At 40.2% G+C, this 20,599-nt stretch overlaps 1 protein-coding gene across 1 annotated transcript in view; it reads left to right on the forward strand.

Moving 5' to 3' along the window:
- EIF2AK3 (eukaryotic translation initiation factor 2 alpha kinase 3) overlaps positions 1 to 19,660 on the forward strand; it is a 36,786-nt gene extending 17,126 nt beyond the window's left edge. Inside the window, exons 3-16 of the mRNA XM_017835257.1 lie at positions 144 to 274; positions 2,126 to 2,360; positions 2,615 to 2,777; positions 3,656 to 3,793; positions 4,309 to 4,431; positions 5,024 to 5,244; positions 5,569 to 5,681; positions 6,726 to 6,848; positions 8,057 to 8,206; positions 9,176 to 9,947; positions 14,297 to 14,464; positions 15,013 to 15,114; positions 17,293 to 17,355; positions 18,458 to 19,660. Of these exons, the coding sequence (XP_017690746.1) occupies positions 144 to 274; positions 2,126 to 2,360; positions 2,615 to 2,777; positions 3,656 to 3,793; positions 4,309 to 4,431; positions 5,024 to 5,244; positions 5,569 to 5,681; positions 6,726 to 6,848; positions 8,057 to 8,206; positions 9,176 to 9,947; positions 14,297 to 14,464; positions 15,013 to 15,114; positions 17,293 to 17,355; positions 18,458 to 18,634 (2,679 nt within the window). The 3' untranslated portion in view covers positions 18,635 to 19,660. The remainder of the gene's footprint in view (positions 1 to 143; positions 275 to 2,125; positions 2,361 to 2,614; positions 2,778 to 3,655; positions 3,794 to 4,308; positions 4,432 to 5,023; positions 5,245 to 5,568; positions 5,682 to 6,725; positions 6,849 to 8,056; positions 8,207 to 9,175; positions 9,948 to 14,296; positions 14,465 to 15,012; positions 15,115 to 17,292; positions 17,356 to 18,457) is intronic.
- The last annotated feature ends 939 nt before the right edge of the window (positions 19,661 to 20,599 follow it).

Genomic DNA, 20,599 nt, shown 5'->3' on the forward strand with positions numbered 1-20,599 from the left:
CCCTCAAGTCGAGCATCTAAAGTCACTGTGCTCGAAATTGCCCGGCAGCCAAAAATGTGTTGTGAGGATTGTTAGCTTTGAGTGTGCTGCTGGTTACGCTTGTTTTGAAGTTGCACAGGGGAGTCTCCTGCCTTGTCCCTTAGGTGAAGTACATCTGCTCGGCTGTGGGGTGTCGCCGGTGGGACGACGATGAGACGGAGCAGGAGGAGACGCTCCTGTTACACCGAACCCAGAAAACAGTCCGTGCTGTTGGACCCCGCAGCGGCAATGAAAAGTGAGTTCAGAGACGGTCCCATAGACACAGTTCTTGATACGTAATGTTTTAAGGATTTGACCTTCTTTTTACTCTCATCAGTTTAGGAATTGCACAGGGAGTTTAGATTGTTAACCAGAGGAATGCGCCGGGTTGGAATGTTGGCAAGGATCGAACCCTTTTGCTCTTCAGTGCTTTTGAAAATGTCTTGGGCTTCAGTTTTAGGGTCAGACAGAAAAGATGAGAGTCAAATGACAATTACTTCCCTTGTCCTTGCATACCTCAGTTTATCACTGTTCTGCTGCACAAGGCAAATGTCACTAATTTTAGTTCTAACTGTTGCTTTTTGTACAAGAAGGGGCAGTTTAAAAGTCTTCTTACAACCTACTGGTTCATGGTTAAGTTCTTCACCTGCTCATGGTAACTATCTCTGGTGGGTTTTTTATACTTAATGTCTTTAGCTTTCATTTTAAGTTGGTATTTTAAATCATTCTTAGATCTGTGTTATTCATTTCATAATGTAGGTGGTCTGTTTTTTACAAGTTGTAGAAACTGGTTCAATCTGTGGTTTTCCTAATGCGGTCACATTTAAGTTTTAATACGTTAAGATTTTTATAAAGATGCAGACATATATTCTGCTAAAAAAGCCCACCAAACCCCGTTCGATAAAATACAGATTTAGAAGGCTGGTTCCTGTATGTAGATACAGTAACTCCCCAGCAATTTAGTGGATAGTTCATCATTCCCTGTTCCCCTGCTCCCTCTTCTGTTTGCAGCAGGATGTGACAGGTTGTGCGTCTGTAGTGTATCAGGGATCACCTAATGGGAACTCCAATAGAGTTCAGATCAGATGTCTGAGAAGATAAATCTGGGGTTCTGTTATTCTTGGAGACTAAAATTAGCAGGGAGAATTGTGTCAAAAAACATAGTATTGCATCTTGTGCACCAGAATTCTCCTGTCTTTGTGGTTAGAAACAGAGGTGCCTCTCCTGGTGACATGGAATGAATGGGATAGATCTGGGGTTTTAATTCAGAGAAAGAAACATGTATGTAAAATATGCCAAACGTTTACCATAAGGGTGTAAATTCTTTAAGGAGACAGTTTAGGCTCCTGGTGGTTGCCAGACTGATAAGAAATTCTGGATATCCAAACATACTGTTGAAGAATATTTACCCCTTCGTGCAGTTCAAGACACAAACTTGGCATCCTTTCCCATCTGTATCTTTGTTGGTTTACAAGAATTGAAGAGCTTTTTGCTATGCAGTAAAACTGTGTTCTTTATACAGTTCATTATGTAGTTGTCTTTTTGAGCGTTAACCGATGGGACACGAGTGGTCCTGGTTTCATGAAATATCTGCCAAGGGGTCTGTGCTAGGTAGTATGTTGGATTAAAACAAACAAAAAAAGCGTTGTCCCTTCCTCGGTTTGAAAAATCTTACATTTCCAATCAAATCCACTCAATTAGTGAAGAGAAATATGTCTTGTGCAGGATGCTGCTTCATAAAAGCTTTGTACTTGTTGCTTTCATCAGCTCCACAATGTTTTCCTACTAAGCAGACCCAGCTGTACTGTTTGATGATTTTAATTGCCCTCTCCTTATACTAAGCCTTCAATGGCATTGGCCCTACTTCACCAGCTGTTTTCTCAGCTCACCCATCATGTTAGGCAAGACTTCTCAGTTTATTTGGTTTATGCTTTGGATTAGCACTCCCCTCCTGGTACAGTTCTGTTCATCTGACAGTCTGAGAGTTTACTGTGAAAATATGGGCCAAATATAGATAATTCAGTTTAGGAATCTTCTGGACAGAGGATTTGGGACTTCCTTGGAATATACAAGTTGCTTCTACAAAGTTTTTCTCTTTTTCTTTAAGGTGGAATTTCAGTGTTGGTCACTTTGAGCTGCGCTATGTCCCAGATATTGAAAGCAGAGCAGGATACATTGAGAGCAATTTTAAATCAACTATGAACAAAGAAGAAACAAAAATCATTTCGGATGTGGAGGAGCAGGAAGCTATGATGAAAGACACAGTGATAAAGGTCTCGGTGGCTGACTGGAAAGTGATGGCTTTTAACAAACGAGGAGGACATCTGGAATGGGAATACCAGGTAGGGGAAAAGACAGACTATTAAATATCACAAAAGTAGAAGTTTTGAAGATGTCTTTCATCTTGGGTTTCAGGCACTGTCTTTGTAAAAGAGCACACATCTGCTTGTAATTTTTTAACTGAAGTTCTGACTTTGAGCTGCTGCATCTGTTACAAAAATTAAAACAAGGAATTTAGGCACATTGTTTAGCATTATTCTTATATAATAGCTCGTTAATACAACATTAATTTTCCAATTACCTCTCTCTCCTTCAGTTTTGCACTCCAATTGCTTCTGCATGGCTGCTTAAGGATGGCAAAGTAATTCCAATCAGTCTGTTTGATGACACAAGTTACACTGCAAATAATGAGGTACTGGAAGATGAAGAAGATCTTGTGGAAGCTGCCAGAGGGGCCACAGAATCCAGTGTCTATTTGGGTGAGACACCAATTGCAGCATTATCTGTAGTAAATGTTATTCATTTCCCTGTTGATGTTGTAGTAAAGATCTTTTTGTACTGGTGGATTTCAAAACTATAAATCTTTTACATTATGGTTCTGAAATGTTCACTGCTTCGTAGTTTCAGTACATTGGAGAGAACTAGAAGTCTTGAAATTTTAGGACAGGTTTATAGCTAACAAGGCAGTCTTATTGCCTGCTAATTTGTACACTGATTGCAGTAACTTACCATGAAGAAAATTCAGATAAGATTTTTCAGGACTAGGTTTTCATCCAGCTGTCAGAATTCATTGGATGTGGCTTGTAACAATTTGAAATAATGGCCCCAGGTCCTCCTTCTCAGCTGTTTATCTGTCTCTGGGAGGTAAATGTGGTTTGGTTTTCTAAGATTTGTTTTGCCTTTGCCTTTTTCTCCACATCTTTATACCTTGTAGCTTTCCTGTTAGTGATTAGAATAACAGATAAAGAATAACACTAAGAAGAAGCCAGATAGTTCCAGCCTCCCTGGTAGTGGCTGTTGAGGAATAATCTCTACAGCATTAACAAGGGTAGGAAGTTTGAGAGGGGTTTTAAAAGCTCAAGCTGCTTTATAGCTCTTAAAAATTTCTGGCATTTTCTTGTAGCCCCAGCTCTCCAGCAGTGAAAATGAGGTGTCCTGACCTCTTGATTTTCTAGAACAGGGGAAACATATTACTTGAATTCATCTAGCCTAGCAATCAGAGTGGGTATCTCTGGTTCTCAGAATATAAAGAAATATTTTCAAAAATCGTTTTAACCACATTCTACTGGGAAATTTTATTATGAGGGCGAAGAGAACTAAATCTAAAGACTAATATGCTCTCTGATTTATTACTTAGGTATGTTCAGGGGCCAGTTGTATCTTCAGTCATCAGTCAGACTTTCTGAGAAATTCCCAACCAACCCAAAGGCTCTGGAATCCAAGAATGATAATGCAATTATTCCTCTTCCCAAAATCAAGTGGAAACCTTTAATCCGTAAGTAGCAATTCAGAGTTTCATTTATTGTCTTAGCCTGGAAAAAAAACAGGACATCTTTCTGATTTCCAGTATGTTCCAAACTAGTCTGATATTTCCAGCTGTAAAGCAGTTTAGGAACTATTTCTGTGCCTTATTAAGTGTTTATTTTTTTCTAATTAAATGTTTAATGTCTGCTTTCTTTTACTATGGATTTGACAGGGTGTTTTTTAATAACAAAGTGTTGGGTCTTCTAAATTGAATTGTTCAACAAAAAGAGGAAGAAGCTTTTCACAGTGATGTGAATATGAGTGAATTGACTTGTCCAAAACTACTCTTTTAGCAAGGGGGGAAGGTGTTAAGTAACTGTAACCTTAAAATATCCTTATTAATGTTTCCTTGCATGAAATTTGCTTCTCGTGGTCTGGTCCAAGAGGGATTTTCTAAGATTATGCAGTTGGAGTTCTCATTAAATTAATATGAGAACAGAATTTTTGGAACAGTTCAGCTCAGAAAACTGTGTCTTTTCTGCTTAGATTCTCCTTCCAGGACTCCAGTGTTGGTGGGCTCCGATGAGTTTGATAAGTGCCTCAGCAATGACAAGTATTCTCATGAGGAGTACAGTAATGGAGCACTGTCAGTTCTGCAGTATCCTTATGGTAGGTGAAGTTCCAAATTTTAAGTGTTTCAAATAGCCAGGTTTACCCATTTATTGTCTGTGAAATTCAACAAATGACCAGTTGTTTGATCTTAAATACGTGTATTTTTTTTGTAACATTTAATGAACTAGGAAATCATTGTCCAAATTAGGATTTCCAGGTTGTGGTGTAGGTACAGCGAGTGCCACGCAGAGCACTTCAGAGTGCCTGGAATTGCTACTGCAGAGCTGTTCTGTGTGCTGCCATTGCCACTGATAGTTGGTCCAAGTGGAAAAAGCTTGAGAATTATGTTATTTAGAATTTGCTAACAGTGCTACCACCACAGCCTGGTGGTGAGAAGTTTTCCATATGGAAGATATTCTGGCTTAAAGCTATCAGTGGTCAGGCCTCCTGAAGAGGCGAACTTTGATGGGTGACCTGGTTGCTGTCCACCACCTTGATTTACTGAATTTGCTCATGTGCTGTTTAAAATCATGGGGCGTGCAAACAAAAATACCCTATGTCTGTGTAGGAAACCTTATTAATGAGAAGCCAAAATTGTTTTTTAGTTACCTGCAAGTAAATCTTGTCTCTCTGTGTCTTTCATACACAGATAATGGTTATTACCTACCCTACTACAAGAGAGAGAGAAACAAACGTAGCAACCAGATCACTGTTCGATTTTTTGATGATACGAATTACAAGAACATTCGCAAAAAAGATCCTGTTCTCCTGCTCCACTGGTGGAAGGAAATTGTTGGCACCATCATATTTTGCATCGTGGCCACAACTTTTATCGTACGCAAGCTTTTCCATCCCCATCCATACAGCAGAGTAAGTGGGTTTTTTTCCTGAATTCTAAGAGGTTATTATTTTAGCTGCTTCTTTCAGTTTTGAGTCTGCAGTGAGTAATATTAATAAGTTAATAACTAATGAGATTAAAAAAATCAAAAGCCTAAATTTACTGTTTAATCTGTCTGTGAAGGCTGCCAGCTGCCACAGTTTGCTTAACGGCTTCAGCAGGTAGATTAGACTGCTTCAACATCTTGAGAGATACTTATTTAATGCTGTATCTGGGGTACAAACTAGTTTCAGGTACTTAAGAAGTTGATTTTGTTTGTTTGTTTGTTTTGTTCTTGTTTTGGAAACCGTGGTTAGCTGCGGAAGGAATCTGAAACACAGTGTCAGACTGATTGCAAATATGAGCCCACTTGTGGAGATGTTAAAGACAACAGCTGGAGTGATGTCAAGAACTCTGGATACGTGTCAAGGTGAGCTCTGTCCAACACAACATGAACAGGGTGTTGTCACTGTCACAACTAATGCTGTCTGGAGATAGAAGAGTAGGTGTTCACTTGTTCTTACCTAAGTACTCCTAGTCCTCTGACTTTGTAGGATGATCAGCAACCGACACAAAGAACTCTGTGACCCCATTACTGACAGGACATTGCAGTTATGATGAGTCTAAGCAATTCCAGAGAGTCAACAGATTACATGTCATCAGGAAGGTTGCTGTCATATTTCTTGCTGATATCCAAGATGGGAGATTGATTGATTCTTGAAGGCCTTTATCAGTTTTTACTCCCTCTGTTTCTGTGTTTATGGTTTAAGGCAGAGAAAGGCAATTGCAGGTGGAAACAGGTGACGTTTTATATACTCTGCACAATAAGCAGTCTATACTTGAAGGAAAACCTTTGTTGCTGTTACAAAGGAGTTGGTTAAGACAGAATGCTTCATAGGGGCATGTCAGGATACTTACTGTGGAACAAATGTGACCATTTCCTGTACATTTGCATGGAAAGCAAGAACTGGAGTATTTAAAGTGAGCTAAAATAAGAAAAGTTTAAGGACAGTGATGTTTTAGAAAGGATATTTAGAAGGACTAGTTGCAGAAATAGTTATTTGGGGTAGGGCTAAAGGCAAGTCATGATTCAGAAAATACTTAGCTGTCACCACCTGGTTTGCTGTAGAAACTTAGGTTACATCCATGATCCAGTGAGTATGCAACCTGATATTCTGAAAAACCTCTTCAGGTGGTCTAGTGCATGCAGAATGGATCCTACTGGGTTGGGATGGACACTGAATAAGGGCACAATCAGCAACTGCCCAGTTCATAAATAGAGAACCATCTGACAGCTTCAGTGGGCGAGCAGGGAAAAACAAAAAATGCTTCAAGTCATTCAGCGTGTTTTGCCCTTACAGAACTATTTCAGTTGAAGTCATAAATTACTTTATTTTTCTGTCTATACTAATGCATTTTTCTCCTCTACCTCCCTCTGTTCTTCTGTCCCCTCCTCACACTCTGCTGCTCACAGATATCTGACAGATTTTGAACCAATTCAGTGTCTGGGTCGTGGAGGTTTTGGAGTGGTTTTTGAAGCCAGAAATAAAGTGGATGACTGCAACTATGCTATCAAAAGGATCCGTTTGCCCAACAGGTAATGAATGGGCTTGTTGAGACACAGAAGTAATGAATGAATGGTGGAATCCTGTCCTACCCTGAACCATCTGCTCCTGAGCTGAATTCCCAGATATTTCATTGGCATGAATGACACACTTTTTAATGGGGGGGCTGACTTAGTTTTGGCATCAAGAATTTGGCATATGTAATCACAGCAGAGGGGTGACCTGCCTGGCTAAAATACTTGGATAGCAGGACCCTTGTGACGATGCTGCAACTCCATGGGAACTCCTGTGATTTCCTTGATGAATAGAGCCTTAGCTAACAGGACCAGTTATTGTAGCACACTGTTAATTTGCTTCTCTCCTTCCTCTCCTTACCTTTCCTACTCCACCTTCTCTTTCTTTTCTCTCTCCCTCACCAGCTTTTCTGCCTCCGTTTATCCGTTTTTTTTTCATTTCTGGTCCCACAACCCCCACCTTTTCTCTCAGTCATAGGTGGTCAAGCCATGCTGCTGAATTACCCTACCCAGAGCTTGCAGCACTTCCTTTTAGTGGGAGATGGGAGACACTGCTTCTGGAAATCTCAAGTTAGAACAGCAAGAGGGAGGGGGTAAAGCTATGAAATCTAGAATTACTATTTTTTTTGAATGTGTTAAATAAGTGTGACTATTTAAGATAAAAGGTTTTGTTCAGAAATTTCAGGTAGCCTGAATTCTCAGTTTCCAAGCCTATTCAAACCCATTAAATAAAACCATCAGACTTCATTTGATTCCGTTAGACTTATGAAGAGAGATAAATTACTTCAGTGAGACAGAAGGCTACCTGCTTTCCTGTCCACAGGACAGAGATAGTCCTTATGCAGTCTCCTTACATTATTCCAATTAAAAACGAATCCTAAGGTATTGCTGTCCATCTTTTGTGTCAGTGTCTTCTATATCCCTGTAGAATACTGCTGTTTAGTGATTTTTTTTACCTTTTCTTCTCAGTTTTGCTGCCTGTGATTATGTGAAAAGGGATGACTAAATATTTAGCCACTGTGAGCACATACTGCTCCCCCACACTCTAACCTAAAGGAGTTACTCTGGGGAATTTAAAACATACTTGTCTTTTGATGTGAAAAGCAATACTACTGGCCTGGTTTGTGCTGGGGCAGCTTTTATTAAATCCTTTGCAGAAATTTTTGTGCTGTGCTGTTGCTTTTTGTGACCATGTCTCTCGTTGTTGTCCTCACCCCAAATCGCAGGGAGCTGGCTCGGGAAAAGGTGATGAGGGAAGTCAAGGCATTGGCTAAACTCGAACATCCGGGGATTGTCCGGTATTTCAACGCGTGGCTGGAAGCTCCCCCTGAGAGATGGCAGGAAAAGATGGATGAACAGTGGTTAAAAGATGAAAGGTAACTCATAGGGGTTTCTCTCTAACAGTTAAATTTGAGATTGTGCATCAGCAGAACTGGAGAAGTGGTAGAGGATCCAGGAGAATTGAGAGACTGTGCAGGAAAGAGTTATTAACTTGGCCTGTTAACTGTTCAATTGAACAAGGTACAAATATATTACCCTTCTGCATAGAGTCTCTCTATTTTTTGATCCTCTATTGTGTCAGGGTCCTTCTTTCAGCTTAGGAAACATCATGTAGTTCTTAATTTAAGTTGTGTAATTGAATCTTTGGGTGACTGGATTTCTATTGCTTTCCTCCTCTTTGCTATCTTGGTTTAGATGGATCTGATTCAGTACTCCAAGGCTTCAGTGAATTTATTTTAGCAGAAATATGCGAGGGATAATCAGAGTGACAATTTGTAAAGCTCGGTAGAAGTAGGTTAAAAATGGTAAATTAGATACAGGAGTTTAGAGAGTGTAAAGAGAAAGGAAAAAGTGGGTGTATGTTGGCATTTAAAGAATGAGGCCTAGTGCAAGACTATTGAGTGGTCTCATAATAACATCTTAACATGCCTCACAATTTTTAGAATACAGCGACCTTTATATTTCAGGCATCAAATTAACATTTCACAGCTGTAATTCCTCCAAGGCACTTTAAATAGTCATTGCAGTGCGTGTTCCAAAGGACTGAATTTTTTTCAAGCTGAAGATAAGCCTGATTGCACATTGGGAGTCCAGGCAGCAGAGATTGCTAAATTTTCCTTTATCAACACTTTTGTCTCAGTGAGAAAACATTATCCTTGCTAAGGCAAACGGATGCTAAATCCTGGTTGTTAGTGATTCCCACACTTGGGTAGTCCTTCACCGTTATGGTATGACATGGGTCTCAGAGGTACCAGTTGTTAAAATCTTCTGAAAGTGCATTTCTAGTGGAATGATGGAACCTGCTACAATTTCTGTAGTATTGATCTCTCAATTTTGCTTTCCAGCACTGACTGGCCACTCAGCTCTCCCAGCCCAATGGATGTCCCATCATTTAAGATCAGGACAGAGCCATTTTCGACGCAGGAACACATTGAAATTATTGCCACTTCATCAGAGGGGGTGGGATCTGTGGGGATACCCTGTGGTCAGTCAAATTCATCTGGAAGCCATTTTTCTCCTCTGGAATTTTCTGAGACAGACAACAGGGACTTGGAGCACTCAGAAGATCCACTGTTAAACCTGCAGGACAGTGTCCTTACGGGCTGTGATGTAGAAGGCAGTACTATCAACAGTAATGAGCTGGAAAATTCCTCCCTGGAAATTTGCTCTTCAGCTGTTCCTATTGTACACCTGAAGGAAGGGACCTCCTCTTCCATTGTGTTTGAAGATTCTGGCTGTGGAAATGCTTCTAGTAAGGAAGATAAAGTTGATGTTTCACATGATGAGAATCTTTCTGAGGATAAAGGGAAAAGTACAAAGGAATCTGATAACAAGAAATCTGCTTCAGGAAGTCCCCTCTCTGTTTCTCCACCAAGGCCAACAAGTTTAAGCCTGGACCTTTCTAAAAATACTGCAGAAAAAGTCAAACCCACGTCTCCAAAGGTGTATCTTTACATCCAGATGCAGCTCTGCAGGAAAGAGAACCTCAAAGACTGGATGAGCAGAAGGTGTGAGATAGAGGAGAGGGAAAGGACAGAGTGTCTGCAGATATTTCTGCAGATAGCTGAGGCAGTTGACTTTCTGCATAGCAAAGGATTAATGCACAGGGATCTCAAGGTTTGTATTCATAGGTTACTGTAGAAAGTATGTTAGATTTTTAATTTTATTTATTTATTGCCATGATCATCACTGAACGCCTGAACTTTGCACGTTGTGCTTGTAACGGTTATCTCGGTGGCTGTGTCCTGTGGGCAAACGTTTTCTGGTTTAGTACTGTGGGATTATCTTTGGAGCTATCCTAACTTGAATTACCTATGCCCGAATACCTCACAGAAGTCTCTGGTGCTGTAAAATTCCTGGAACTGACTCAAATACTGACTCAAATGTATCACAGAGTAACTGTCCCTCTGCTACATTACAGACTTGGGCATCAACAGTTCCAAATTTCAGTGATCCTAAAGCAGCAGTGCCAGGTTGGTTAGTTCAGGGTCAAATTCTGCTTTAAACTGACAGATGATGAGCGCGTGGATAGAGGTAAAATTGTTTTGTATGTGGGAGTAATATGGCACTGGAGACAAATCCTGCTAAAATAGCTGACTCTTATCGGTGACCTCAGCATGGGTGTTACAAAAGCTGGGTTAACGTCTGTACAGTAATCTGGAGGTGCAGTGCTCCAGGAAATAAACATTCATCATTGCTTATTGCAATTAAAGTCTTTCTTACAGCAAGACTTCTTGTACCTGGCACAGATGAGTTGCATTTCTTTTATGGCATCTTTAATTCATGTTCTTTAGACAGAGTTGTTCAGTGCTGAACTGTGTGACAAAGCTATTTTGGATCCTGTTCTACCATTTCAAGTGAAGCAGATAATTGGCAGCGTTAAGTTTGCAGTTGGACTCAATCTTAGAGGTCTTTTCCAACCTAAATAATTCTATGATTCTGTGATTCTGTTTTCCTTCTTTCTATAGCAATACAGCCTAAGAGGAGGGTGTTACTCTTGGTTAGAGAAAGTAAAATTTGATTATTAGTGCTCTGAGATTGAAATGTAAACTGTCCTAGAGTTGAATTCTGAGTCAATGCTGACTATCACAACGCAGCTTTTTACAGGATTCGTAATATTTTTAATGCCTGATAGCATCCAGACAGTTAGGACGGGGAAAAGTGGTTTTAACCTCTGATATTTAATGTAACTGAAGTCAGGAGTAACTTATTGCACGTTTTCTTTCATTCTCTTATGCTAGTGCCTAATTTTGCTGAAATTTAAAGTACTGTATGTGTTACCAAATACCAGAATTTAATTGAAGAGCCCAGCTGAAGTTAATTTTATTAGCACAAGCTCTGAGAAATGGATCCCTTTTGGTAAAGTGGAGAGGCAGTTCCTGTTTCTCTTTGCTTGTTTGAGGAGGCATTAATACCCACCTTAGTGGAGTCATCACTGAAATAGCTGTAACTGCTGTTGTAGCTTCTCAGATGGTAATCATTTGGTATCAGTAGAAGCAAAAGGTAAAAATGCCATCTCAGATGTGGCAGTAAAAGGGGATTCAAATTCAGTAATACTGAAAGGATATGTCATAGTTAGAAAAACTCATTAACCCATCCAAGTATTTTCTTTTCCCATCAGCATTAGGCAATTACCTTGAACAAGTTATCTGAACAATCTTTAGTGCTTGAGAAACTGACCGTAAAAGTAATTAAATCCCTGTACTAATATGTTGCTAGACATGTTAATTAATAACCTTTCTTAACAATACTGTCAGTTGTAGCTCCCTTCACTGAGATCGCTGTTCAGTAAACTTTATGTAGAGCTTCACTTAAAACTGTATTAGTCTTAATCACTAGGTATGGAGGGTTTTGTTGGAACATCTTAAAAGTTCAATGCTGGCAGCAATTTGAACAAGAGACTTAATTTTGTTTACTTGGTATAACCAACTTGGAAGTGCTCTCCCTGAATGAACAACTTTCTCCTTCAGGAAACTTTCTGTGCTTGTACAGATGTTATTCTTGGATCCCAGAGTTTGTCTGTTATGTGTTAATTTGCCCAAAAAAACGTGCAGTATATTTAATTATTTCTCCTTGGAACAGATCTCACCTAATTTTGTAATTTGTCCAAGAGATTGGTCATGCAACCCTGAGTTCATGCCAGCACTGACAAGTGAATAATCTGCAAAGCTGCTTTGGCCTTGCTACAGGCAGAGCTAAGTGGTAGCAGAGGCCAGTTCTTGCTCCCATTGGCACCAACAAGAACTGGTAGATCTGTGTGTAAATAAATTTGTATGTATGAATGTTAAAAGATTCAAGAAGACATTTTAAGTATTTAAATTAAAAGTGCACATTAAGATGCATTAGCTAGGCTCCTGCTAATCAGAGATACTGGCAGGAATTTAGGTAGGCAAGTGAGTAGGTCACAGTTCAAATTCTTTTGAAGAAAATGGATTACAGAAACAAAAGTCTGTCTGTCAAGTGAATTTAATGTTATTCCCAGGATAAGCTGTCGGTCATGCTTGGCAGCTCAAAAGAAATTATCACTTTCATAGAACTGCAAGAACAGTCTTGGATACATTTTAAAGCATTAATTAAATTAAACAGAGTCTTCCAGATGTGTGAGAAGCTTATTCGTGTCTGTGAAAAGATGAGAGTTCTTGCTCTGACTGAAGAATATGGAGAGAAATTTCTTTGTGCAGGTGGCAAGATAACTAAACTAGAGGGTGGTTATATTTGATGCAGTCTTCTGATGATTTAAATCAAAATTGTGTGCATCTGCCTTAGACTTCATCTTTCCAAATGAGACCTTGAGGGTTTATTTTTGCTGGTACTTTGCAATAGCAGAGAGTCCCTTCTCCTTAAATTGTAGAAACTATACGCCAACCTATTCAGAGACAGTCTGTGTCCAGCCAGAGAAGTATAAAAATAAAACTTCCTCTTAAGAAGAGTTTTTCCTCCATGAAGCAAGACAGATCTTGTTGAACTCTTCTGTGTTTGTTGGAGGAGGAGAATGGGGATCAAGGCAGTGGGATACAAACCCCTAATGGAGACGTTTGATCCTTGAGCATTAGAATTCTGATGCAAAGGTGTTTGCCAGCATGGCTGTGCAGTGGGAGGGTGGGTGCTGTGCAAACGCTTCAGCAAGAGCCTGGAGGTCCTGTGGGCTTACAGGGTAGTAGCTTTTGTACCCTAAGTGTGCTGTGACTCTGAAGGGTTTGACATTCATTACAAGGAAATATAGGGGAGATAAGACCTGGCTCAGAAGGCAGTTTCAGAGGCAGGATGTGGGCACTGGGGAGCTGTTTCTGCAGTGCTTATCTCAGAGCTGTCCGTTGCTTAAAAAAAAAAACCAAGAAACCTTTTTTTCCATTTCATTTCTCTCTTGCACACAGTGGGTTTGTCTTTAACTGAAGAAGTTGGATGGGCTTTGAAGTAGGTCAGTTTTGTAGTCCCTTAATCTTGTGGAAAAATATTGCCCTCTCTCTGTCTGCCTCCTCCTGTTCCAGCATTTGTGTCAGCAAAACACAGACCATGTTCTCCCAGTCTTGAGGGTCCAGGAGCTCTGAGAGGACTTTACCCAGCACCACCTCCTGCTGTTTCCTCCCGCTTGCAGGATCAGTCTCTTCTTTCCTCAAAACTGTGTGTTCATCTGTATTTGTAACAGAGGCAGAGTGGTTTTATTTCAAAGAAATAATCATTCATTTGGTGGGTGCTGTTCTATCAGCCAGGATGCAAATCTTTTGAAAAACCATCTGGTTTTTAAATGGTCTGTTTAATGGATCATTAGCAAAGGGACATCTCAGTTCCAGTCTCTTATCAGGTTAAGCCAAGGATGGTGGTACGTAGCAAACAAGCTAAAGGAAGGTTGAAGCCACATCATCACTGTTGCTGCTCTTGTGAATTGCAAAGTCCTTAAGCTTCTATCAAAAATAAACTTTCAATTCTGTTGTGCTGACAGCTGCTCCCCAGTCAAACTGCACATTTACGCTGCAGCTGAAAAGCAGACCTTGTTCCCAGCCTTCCATTATCTATAATTTAATGTTAGGATGACATGCTGTGCGCTGGTTAATAATAAAGCCAACGAGTTTAGCACTTCGAGATTAGAATAAGAAAGATCAGGAGTCAGAACTGCAGCATCTGGTGTGAATGTGCCATGTGATGGGGAGCTGGATAACTTATCTCTGCTGTTCCCAGCAGATGTTGAGTCTAGTGTATGTTCCTCAGCAGACCTGTGTGGTGCTGGTAAACCTCTGCTGAATGGCAAGAAATGAGCATTTTGAGTTTCAGGAAGGGACAGTGTTTAATGCAGGAGTAATTCGTGTTTCCTCAGTAGCTACAATTCTTAGCTGTTACACTTCAGCAGTTTAATGAGTGGTTTTAGCCCTGACAGCATGGCTTCTGAATTAGAACCAAGTGTTGTAATGGTTGAAACACGGACACTTGTTTAGTACTCATTTTTTCTTTTCACCTCTTTGTTTTCTCAGCCTTCCAATATATTTTTCACAATGGATGACATAGTAAAGGTTGGGGATTTTGGACTGGTAACTGCTATGGACCAAGATGAGGAGGAGGAATCGGTACTGACCCCAATGCCAGCCTATGCCAGGCACACAGGACAAGTAGGGACCAAACTCTACATGAGCCCGGAACAGGTTTGTGCTCTCTGCTTTAAAGCTGTATTTGGCAATGCCTTGGAAGAGCCCTGAGTTCCTGGGAGCTCAAAGATCAGGCACTCCTAGTAAATTGTTGCAGTCAAGCCACTTAAATTCTTCCTCATCAAAGTAGAGTTTTAAGAAAAATTGAATTCCAAACCCAGTATTTTAATATATTTATTATAGCAGAAAAGTGGCTAATGATTCAAACTTGATGTAATCATTTTTCTTGCTTTGAATGCCATACAAGGGTAACTGTGTAACATTCCAGTTAATTGCAGGAGGACACTCTCCTCCTGCATGGGGTTTAAGTAAGGTGAAACATGTTGCTTTGCAGTTGGGTGTGCAGAGAGGAGCTGAGGATCAGACCAGGATCTTGGTCCCTGATGATCACTGCTGAAGTTTGCCAACGTGCCTGTGCTGTAGCTTTCAGCCCTGCACAGGGCTGACCACTTCCATAGGTGGCCTTGAAAGGGTGCTGTTTACTTGGTACATAATGACATGCAGTGAGTAGCTTGATTGCCCTAACCCTGATTTTGCCTTTTCAGATCTGTGGGAACACCTACTCGCACAAAGTGGATATCTTTTCTCTGGGACTGATTCTCTTTGAGCTGCTTTACCCTTTCAGCACACAGATGGAGAGGGTCAAGGTATTTATGTGTTTGGGTTATCCTCAGTTGGAGCATTTGTTTGAAGTAGCTATTGACTTGGTGAAACACTGGCAAGAGGTTCCTGTCAGTTTTGAGAAAGCCTTGCAATTAGCAGCACAACTTCTTTATCAGCCTTGTACAGACCCCCTGAATCACGGAAAATAAATTGCAGTCTTCCGAATGTGTGCAGTTGAATGGAGGCTTTAATTTCTTTACAAAGCTCCTCTGTTGTCAAGCCAAGTAAGAGAAACTATTGAACTAGGATATCCAAGAACTCAAGCAACAAATATAGCTTGTGACTTTAAGCCTACCAGCTTGGTTTTCATTCAAGAACTGGAACCATGCGGTGCATTTTTATTATTTCTTCCTTCGTTTGTATCTGCACTGCTTTTTCACCCAAAGCACTTCGTGAAAAATTGCTGTTCCTTTTCCTGTAGTGAGTCTTAGCTGTGAGTCTCACTCAGCTTCAGGCACAATCTTCCCATAACTGATGACCTTCATTGCATCAAATGTGGATTTGGGATGTTTGGTGGTTCGTTACAGCTCTTGCTTCCTGTTACAAGGAGATCCATCTTGCTCAGGAACAAGTTCATAGAGAACAAAGGCAACAGCCAGAAAGGCTTTTCCTCTTGTACATGGCGACCAGTGACCTGTGCAGGAGAGAAAGAGTCATTATAATTCGTATTTATCATTTATATGTACTTGGGAGGGGTTACATTCTTATGTGGGGATGGAGTGGGTTTAGCAGAGAGGTAAGAAACAACAACAGCCTGACCAAGTGCTTCAGCCATTGCAGTCTTTGGCTTAAAATGCTCCAGCTTTTTATGGCACAAAGGAGCATAGTCTAGGGGAGGAACTAGTGTTTAATTTTAACCTTTTGCACTGAAACCAATTTCAATTTCCCTAAATCAGTTTTAGTAAAAAAAGATTCCCAATAAAGAGCCATCCTGGATTCTCTCTCTCTCACAGCAGAGACTACAAGCTTTGCCCTTCCAGTTAGCAAGTAATTAGAATCAAATTTAAATTGCATCTAATTCCAATGTTTTACTTCAAAAAAGGGTTAAAAGAGTGCCCTAACCTCCCATGATTTTCACTATCATCCTGCTCCTTTTGCTAAAATCCAGAAGGAACCTCCAACCCCCTTCATTGCCAAGTTCTGAAATTTGGCTACTTTCAGGAGTTTTTTCTGAGTTGTTACACTGAGGTTTTCATTGGCATCAGCCAAGCATTAGCATTGCCTGCTGAAGCAAAACATGCTCTGCCTGACCAAGTAACCCAGCAAATTCTAGGAATCCGTGACAACTGGCTGGAAAAATCCCCAGAGGTGGAGCATGAGACCTGCCTCTGTCTCAAGCTGTTAGCAGTTGGTCTGTGGCAGTGCAATTTATTTCCAAATTAGATGTTTTGAAATAGGTCACTAGTTGCAGACTGAACTGGCAGAGAAGGAGAAAAGTTTTTTGAAGCATTTTAATGTCATAAAACTCAGTTCTCTTGAGCAGAAGTGTGACTGTTGCCCATCACTATTAACTGGTCAGTTTATACTTTCAGCAGAGTAACAGTGAATTGAATTTCGGTTTAACTTTAAAATTTTTATATTTTGTGCTCAAACATTTGAAAAAGGAGATCATTCCTAAAAGAAATGAAGGGCTGAATATTGTGCTTCTGGCTGAACACGGTAAAAGTACTGTCACTAGATGGAGCCAGTGGCCTTGGTATGGAAGAAACACAGAAATACCTATCACAACTGCTGATAAATCTGCTCATTCCTCCATAAATGTTAAATAAAGACTGGTGCTTGTGTTACTAAGACAGGGACAGTAATTTCACATGTCTTAATACTGGTGTAGACCATCTTGGGGATTATGGATGGTACACAGATCTGCTGACTTTGTTGAGCTGAAGTGAGAAAGTACAAGTTTTTGTATCTGACTGATTTAAAACTGCAGAGATCACAATTCTTGTAATTCCTGTTGCAGTCTGTATACATGGAGAAGCAGCAACTTGTCTGTTCAAGTATGTTGTGATTTTTTTAATCACTAAAGCAAGACTTTTTTAAAAGAAATTTTTTTCCATGAGGCTGATTTGTTTGGATAGTTTGCATATTTTTGAAGAATAGAGTAATATTACTGAAGAATGCTATTTTGGAAAAGTTATATGTTGTTCTTCCTATTTTTGCAGACCTTAAGTGATGTTAGAAATTTGAAGTTTCCACCGCTGTTCACTCAGAAATATGCACAAGAGGTAAGTACATCTGATGCTATCAATGATACCTTTTTCTTTAATCATTGTAGCTTTTTTCTTTGTTTTCCATTTGCTTTGCAAGTAAAAACAGAGGGAAAAAACCCCACTTTAGTGTTATTAAGATGCATTTCTCTATCCCTGTGCTTTACATTTCAAAGCTATGCCATTCCAGTAATGTGGATGATGATATTTTTGCCACAAAGTTTATCTCCAATAACTGTACAGTATTACCTGACCTCCCTTTGTAATGTGCAGTCATTCATTTCACATACTTCATGATATGATTTCTTGCAATAAATCCATATTCCCAAGGAGAAAGTGCAGAGTTCCAGACAGACAGAGGGGAGACTGTAGGTAGCACATCCATGGCTGGATGGGATCTCCCTTCCAGGAACTGGATCTCCCAAGTGGGAAAACATAGGAGCAAATTGTGCTGTGTTCTTATTAGTCAGGTCTGTAAAGTGATGTGGTTGCAGATAAAGAGGAGGTGATGCACAAAACCGCTCCAGTAATAGGCTGAGGTGCTTTCAGGTGTTCATGGTAGCTTCAGTCCAGCAGCTAAATGAGACCAGCCTTTCCTGCTTTACAGCTGTAGGCTGCCTGGGGGAAGGTGATGTGCTGTGCTCAGCTGCAGCAGGACACTAATTCTGATTAAATTTGAAGTAAATATTCAAATTACCTTTATGTTTAAAGGAAAAACCTCTGATTTGCTGTGAAACTGTGAATTACTGCGTGACTTAAAACATGGTGGCTTAAACATGAAGCTAAAAATCACTTGTAAATTATATTTCACATATTTAATATTTTTTTTTTGATTGCAAATAATGTAAAGGTTTTATAACTCTTAAATCTTGGATCAGATTTGGTTTGCCAAATTGTTTGTGGTCCTTGACAGTGAAGCCAGTTTAACAGATGCACACTGATACATTTTAAAATATTTAATGCACTTCTAGCTGCTGAGGCAAAGCACTAACACCCAAATTACTCAGAAAGAGCGGGGGGGATTTTATGCTTGTTCACACAGCCACAGCTGAAGTCAGAACGTTAAAGAAGAAAGACTTTATGAACTGGTTCATGTAAAACATGTCGTGTTTTCTTTCAGTACACCATGGTGAAGGACATGCTCTCTCCAAGTCCCACTGAAAGACCAGAGGCTGCAGCAATCATAGAAAATCCTGTCTTTGAAGACTTGGAGCTCCCACCCAAACCAGTGCTTAGGCAGAGGTCACGGACAATGAGTCTATCAGGAAATAAACATTCCAGACAACCAAGCAAATAACTATCCTCAGGATCACTTCTTCCACTTGGCAGGTTTTACAGGGATTGTTCAGCAGAAGGATCCTGTGATGCAGAATGTTTATCTTGGAAACAGTTTACCTAAACTTTTTTTTGCCATGTTTAGTGTATAAGACGTGTTGGACAGATTTTCCTTTACTTTGACAGCCAAGGAAAACCAGTAACCACACTTTCCACATTCCATTTTCCTTACCTTAACTTTCCGAGGCGGACGGGTCCAGCTACTGTGCTTACCAATGTTGTGCTCCATTGTCAGTTTTTTTGGGTTTCTTGGGGTTTTTTGAAGCTTGTAAATGTCAGCTTGCTGGGTAAGTGAGAGATCTGTAACGTGTAAATAGAATTAAAATACTGTATTTTTATAGAGCAAATTACAGTCTCTAAGCCTAGTGAGTATCTATCTGGATCACTTGCTCTTTGGTGAAATGAAGATGATTTTGAAATGAACTATGACTCCGTTTTTGTCCCTGGTGTGTAAACTGGGAATCTGCACTATTTTTAAAGCAAAAAAGTACCACAGTTGTACATATTGTCACTGTCCATAACCAGTCATTAGAGGAAATCATTTCATACTTCTGCACTACTGTAGATCTTAGGGAATGCATCTTATACAGATGAAGCTGTAGAGAAGGAAAAGGAGCTTTTTGCCATTAAATGGGGGGTTTTATAGGCGGTGGTTGGAAGAGCCATAGTCAAAATTATGTACAAAAATGTTGTGATTCTGAAAATTTAAAGCTAATGAAGTCATACGTGTCGTATGTAATCTTGTAGATTTGTACTTTTTAAAAAAAAAAAAATCAACCTGTAGGCATTTGTGTAATCTGCTAATTTAACTGCCTAATGCCATGCTTTTATTTCTCACTGTAAATATGTTAATTTTTATTTATAAAATACAGAATCAATCCATTTGGGTTGGTGGTGTACAGGATGCACTTGCTGTAATTGTTGAGTGCATTGATTATTGTGACTTCTTTCAAGTCTAAATGATTTAATAAACTTTTTTTATTTATAAGACAAAATAGTGGTTGCTTCTGTGGGAAGCCCAGATCTGTGCATGCTGCAGGTGGCAGCCCTGTGCAGTGGGAACAGGATGGGCTCTGCATTCCTGTAACTTCCTTTGCTTTCCTGTCTCACACTGGCCACAGCGTGTGTGATGACGCAAAACCGAATGTGCTGCTTGGAAGTGAGATATGATCTGGAGAAAGAAGGGAATTGGGCTCTAAACTGAGTGGATTGAGGAGGCAATCTCTCACCTGTTAACAGAGAAGGAAGAAGAAGGGATAGTTCTTACGCCGTTAGAACTGCTCTTCTAGAAATGCATTTTTACATTTCACAGAGTTAAATTTGTTAAAGTTGTAGCCTCTGAAATCAGTTTCCTAAAAAGGTGTTGGATGCAAATCCTCCTGGGGATCACTGCACTGTGGTGTGACACTGTGACCAGCAATTAAACCAGCTGACACTCTGCTGACTCTCTGCAGCTTTGTGATAAGACTGAGGTGAATTACAAAGATGGTCTCCCCTGTGCTCTTGGATAACTGTCTTAGATACTGGCTTGTCCAGGTGAAGCCAGAATGCTGCAGAGAAGATTTGGTCAGAAACAGAATTTAATTGCTTTCAGCTGGGTTAAAGCAGAAGACAGTTAAGTGTGTCCTCTTCCCTTGGATTTCCCAGTTTGCATCAGCTACAACAGCACAGTGGAATGGCCACAGCTGAAACTTCTCTGGCTTCCCTGCCAGCTCAGTGATTACAGATGGGAGCACAGGAATGAGGAATAAGGTATTTTTAACTTGATGTAGGCAGCTGCTTGTTCCAAGGGCCCTGCAGCATTTCAGTACCAACACTGGTATATGTGTTCACACTAGGTGTGTCTGCGTACTCTGGGATGTTACACTTACCCTCAAAGGTGTGTACAAACCCTCCCCTGTGTGACCCATGCCCACAAAAGCATCTG

The sequence above is a fragment of the Lepidothrix coronata genome, unplaced genomic scaffold (genome assembly GCF_001604755.1).
Source record: "Lepidothrix coronata isolate B3197 unplaced genomic scaffold, Lepidothrix_coronata-1.0 Scaffold252, whole genome shotgun sequence".
Classification (NCBI taxonomy): domain Eukaryota; kingdom Metazoa; phylum Chordata; class Aves; order Passeriformes; family Pipridae; genus Lepidothrix; species Lepidothrix coronata.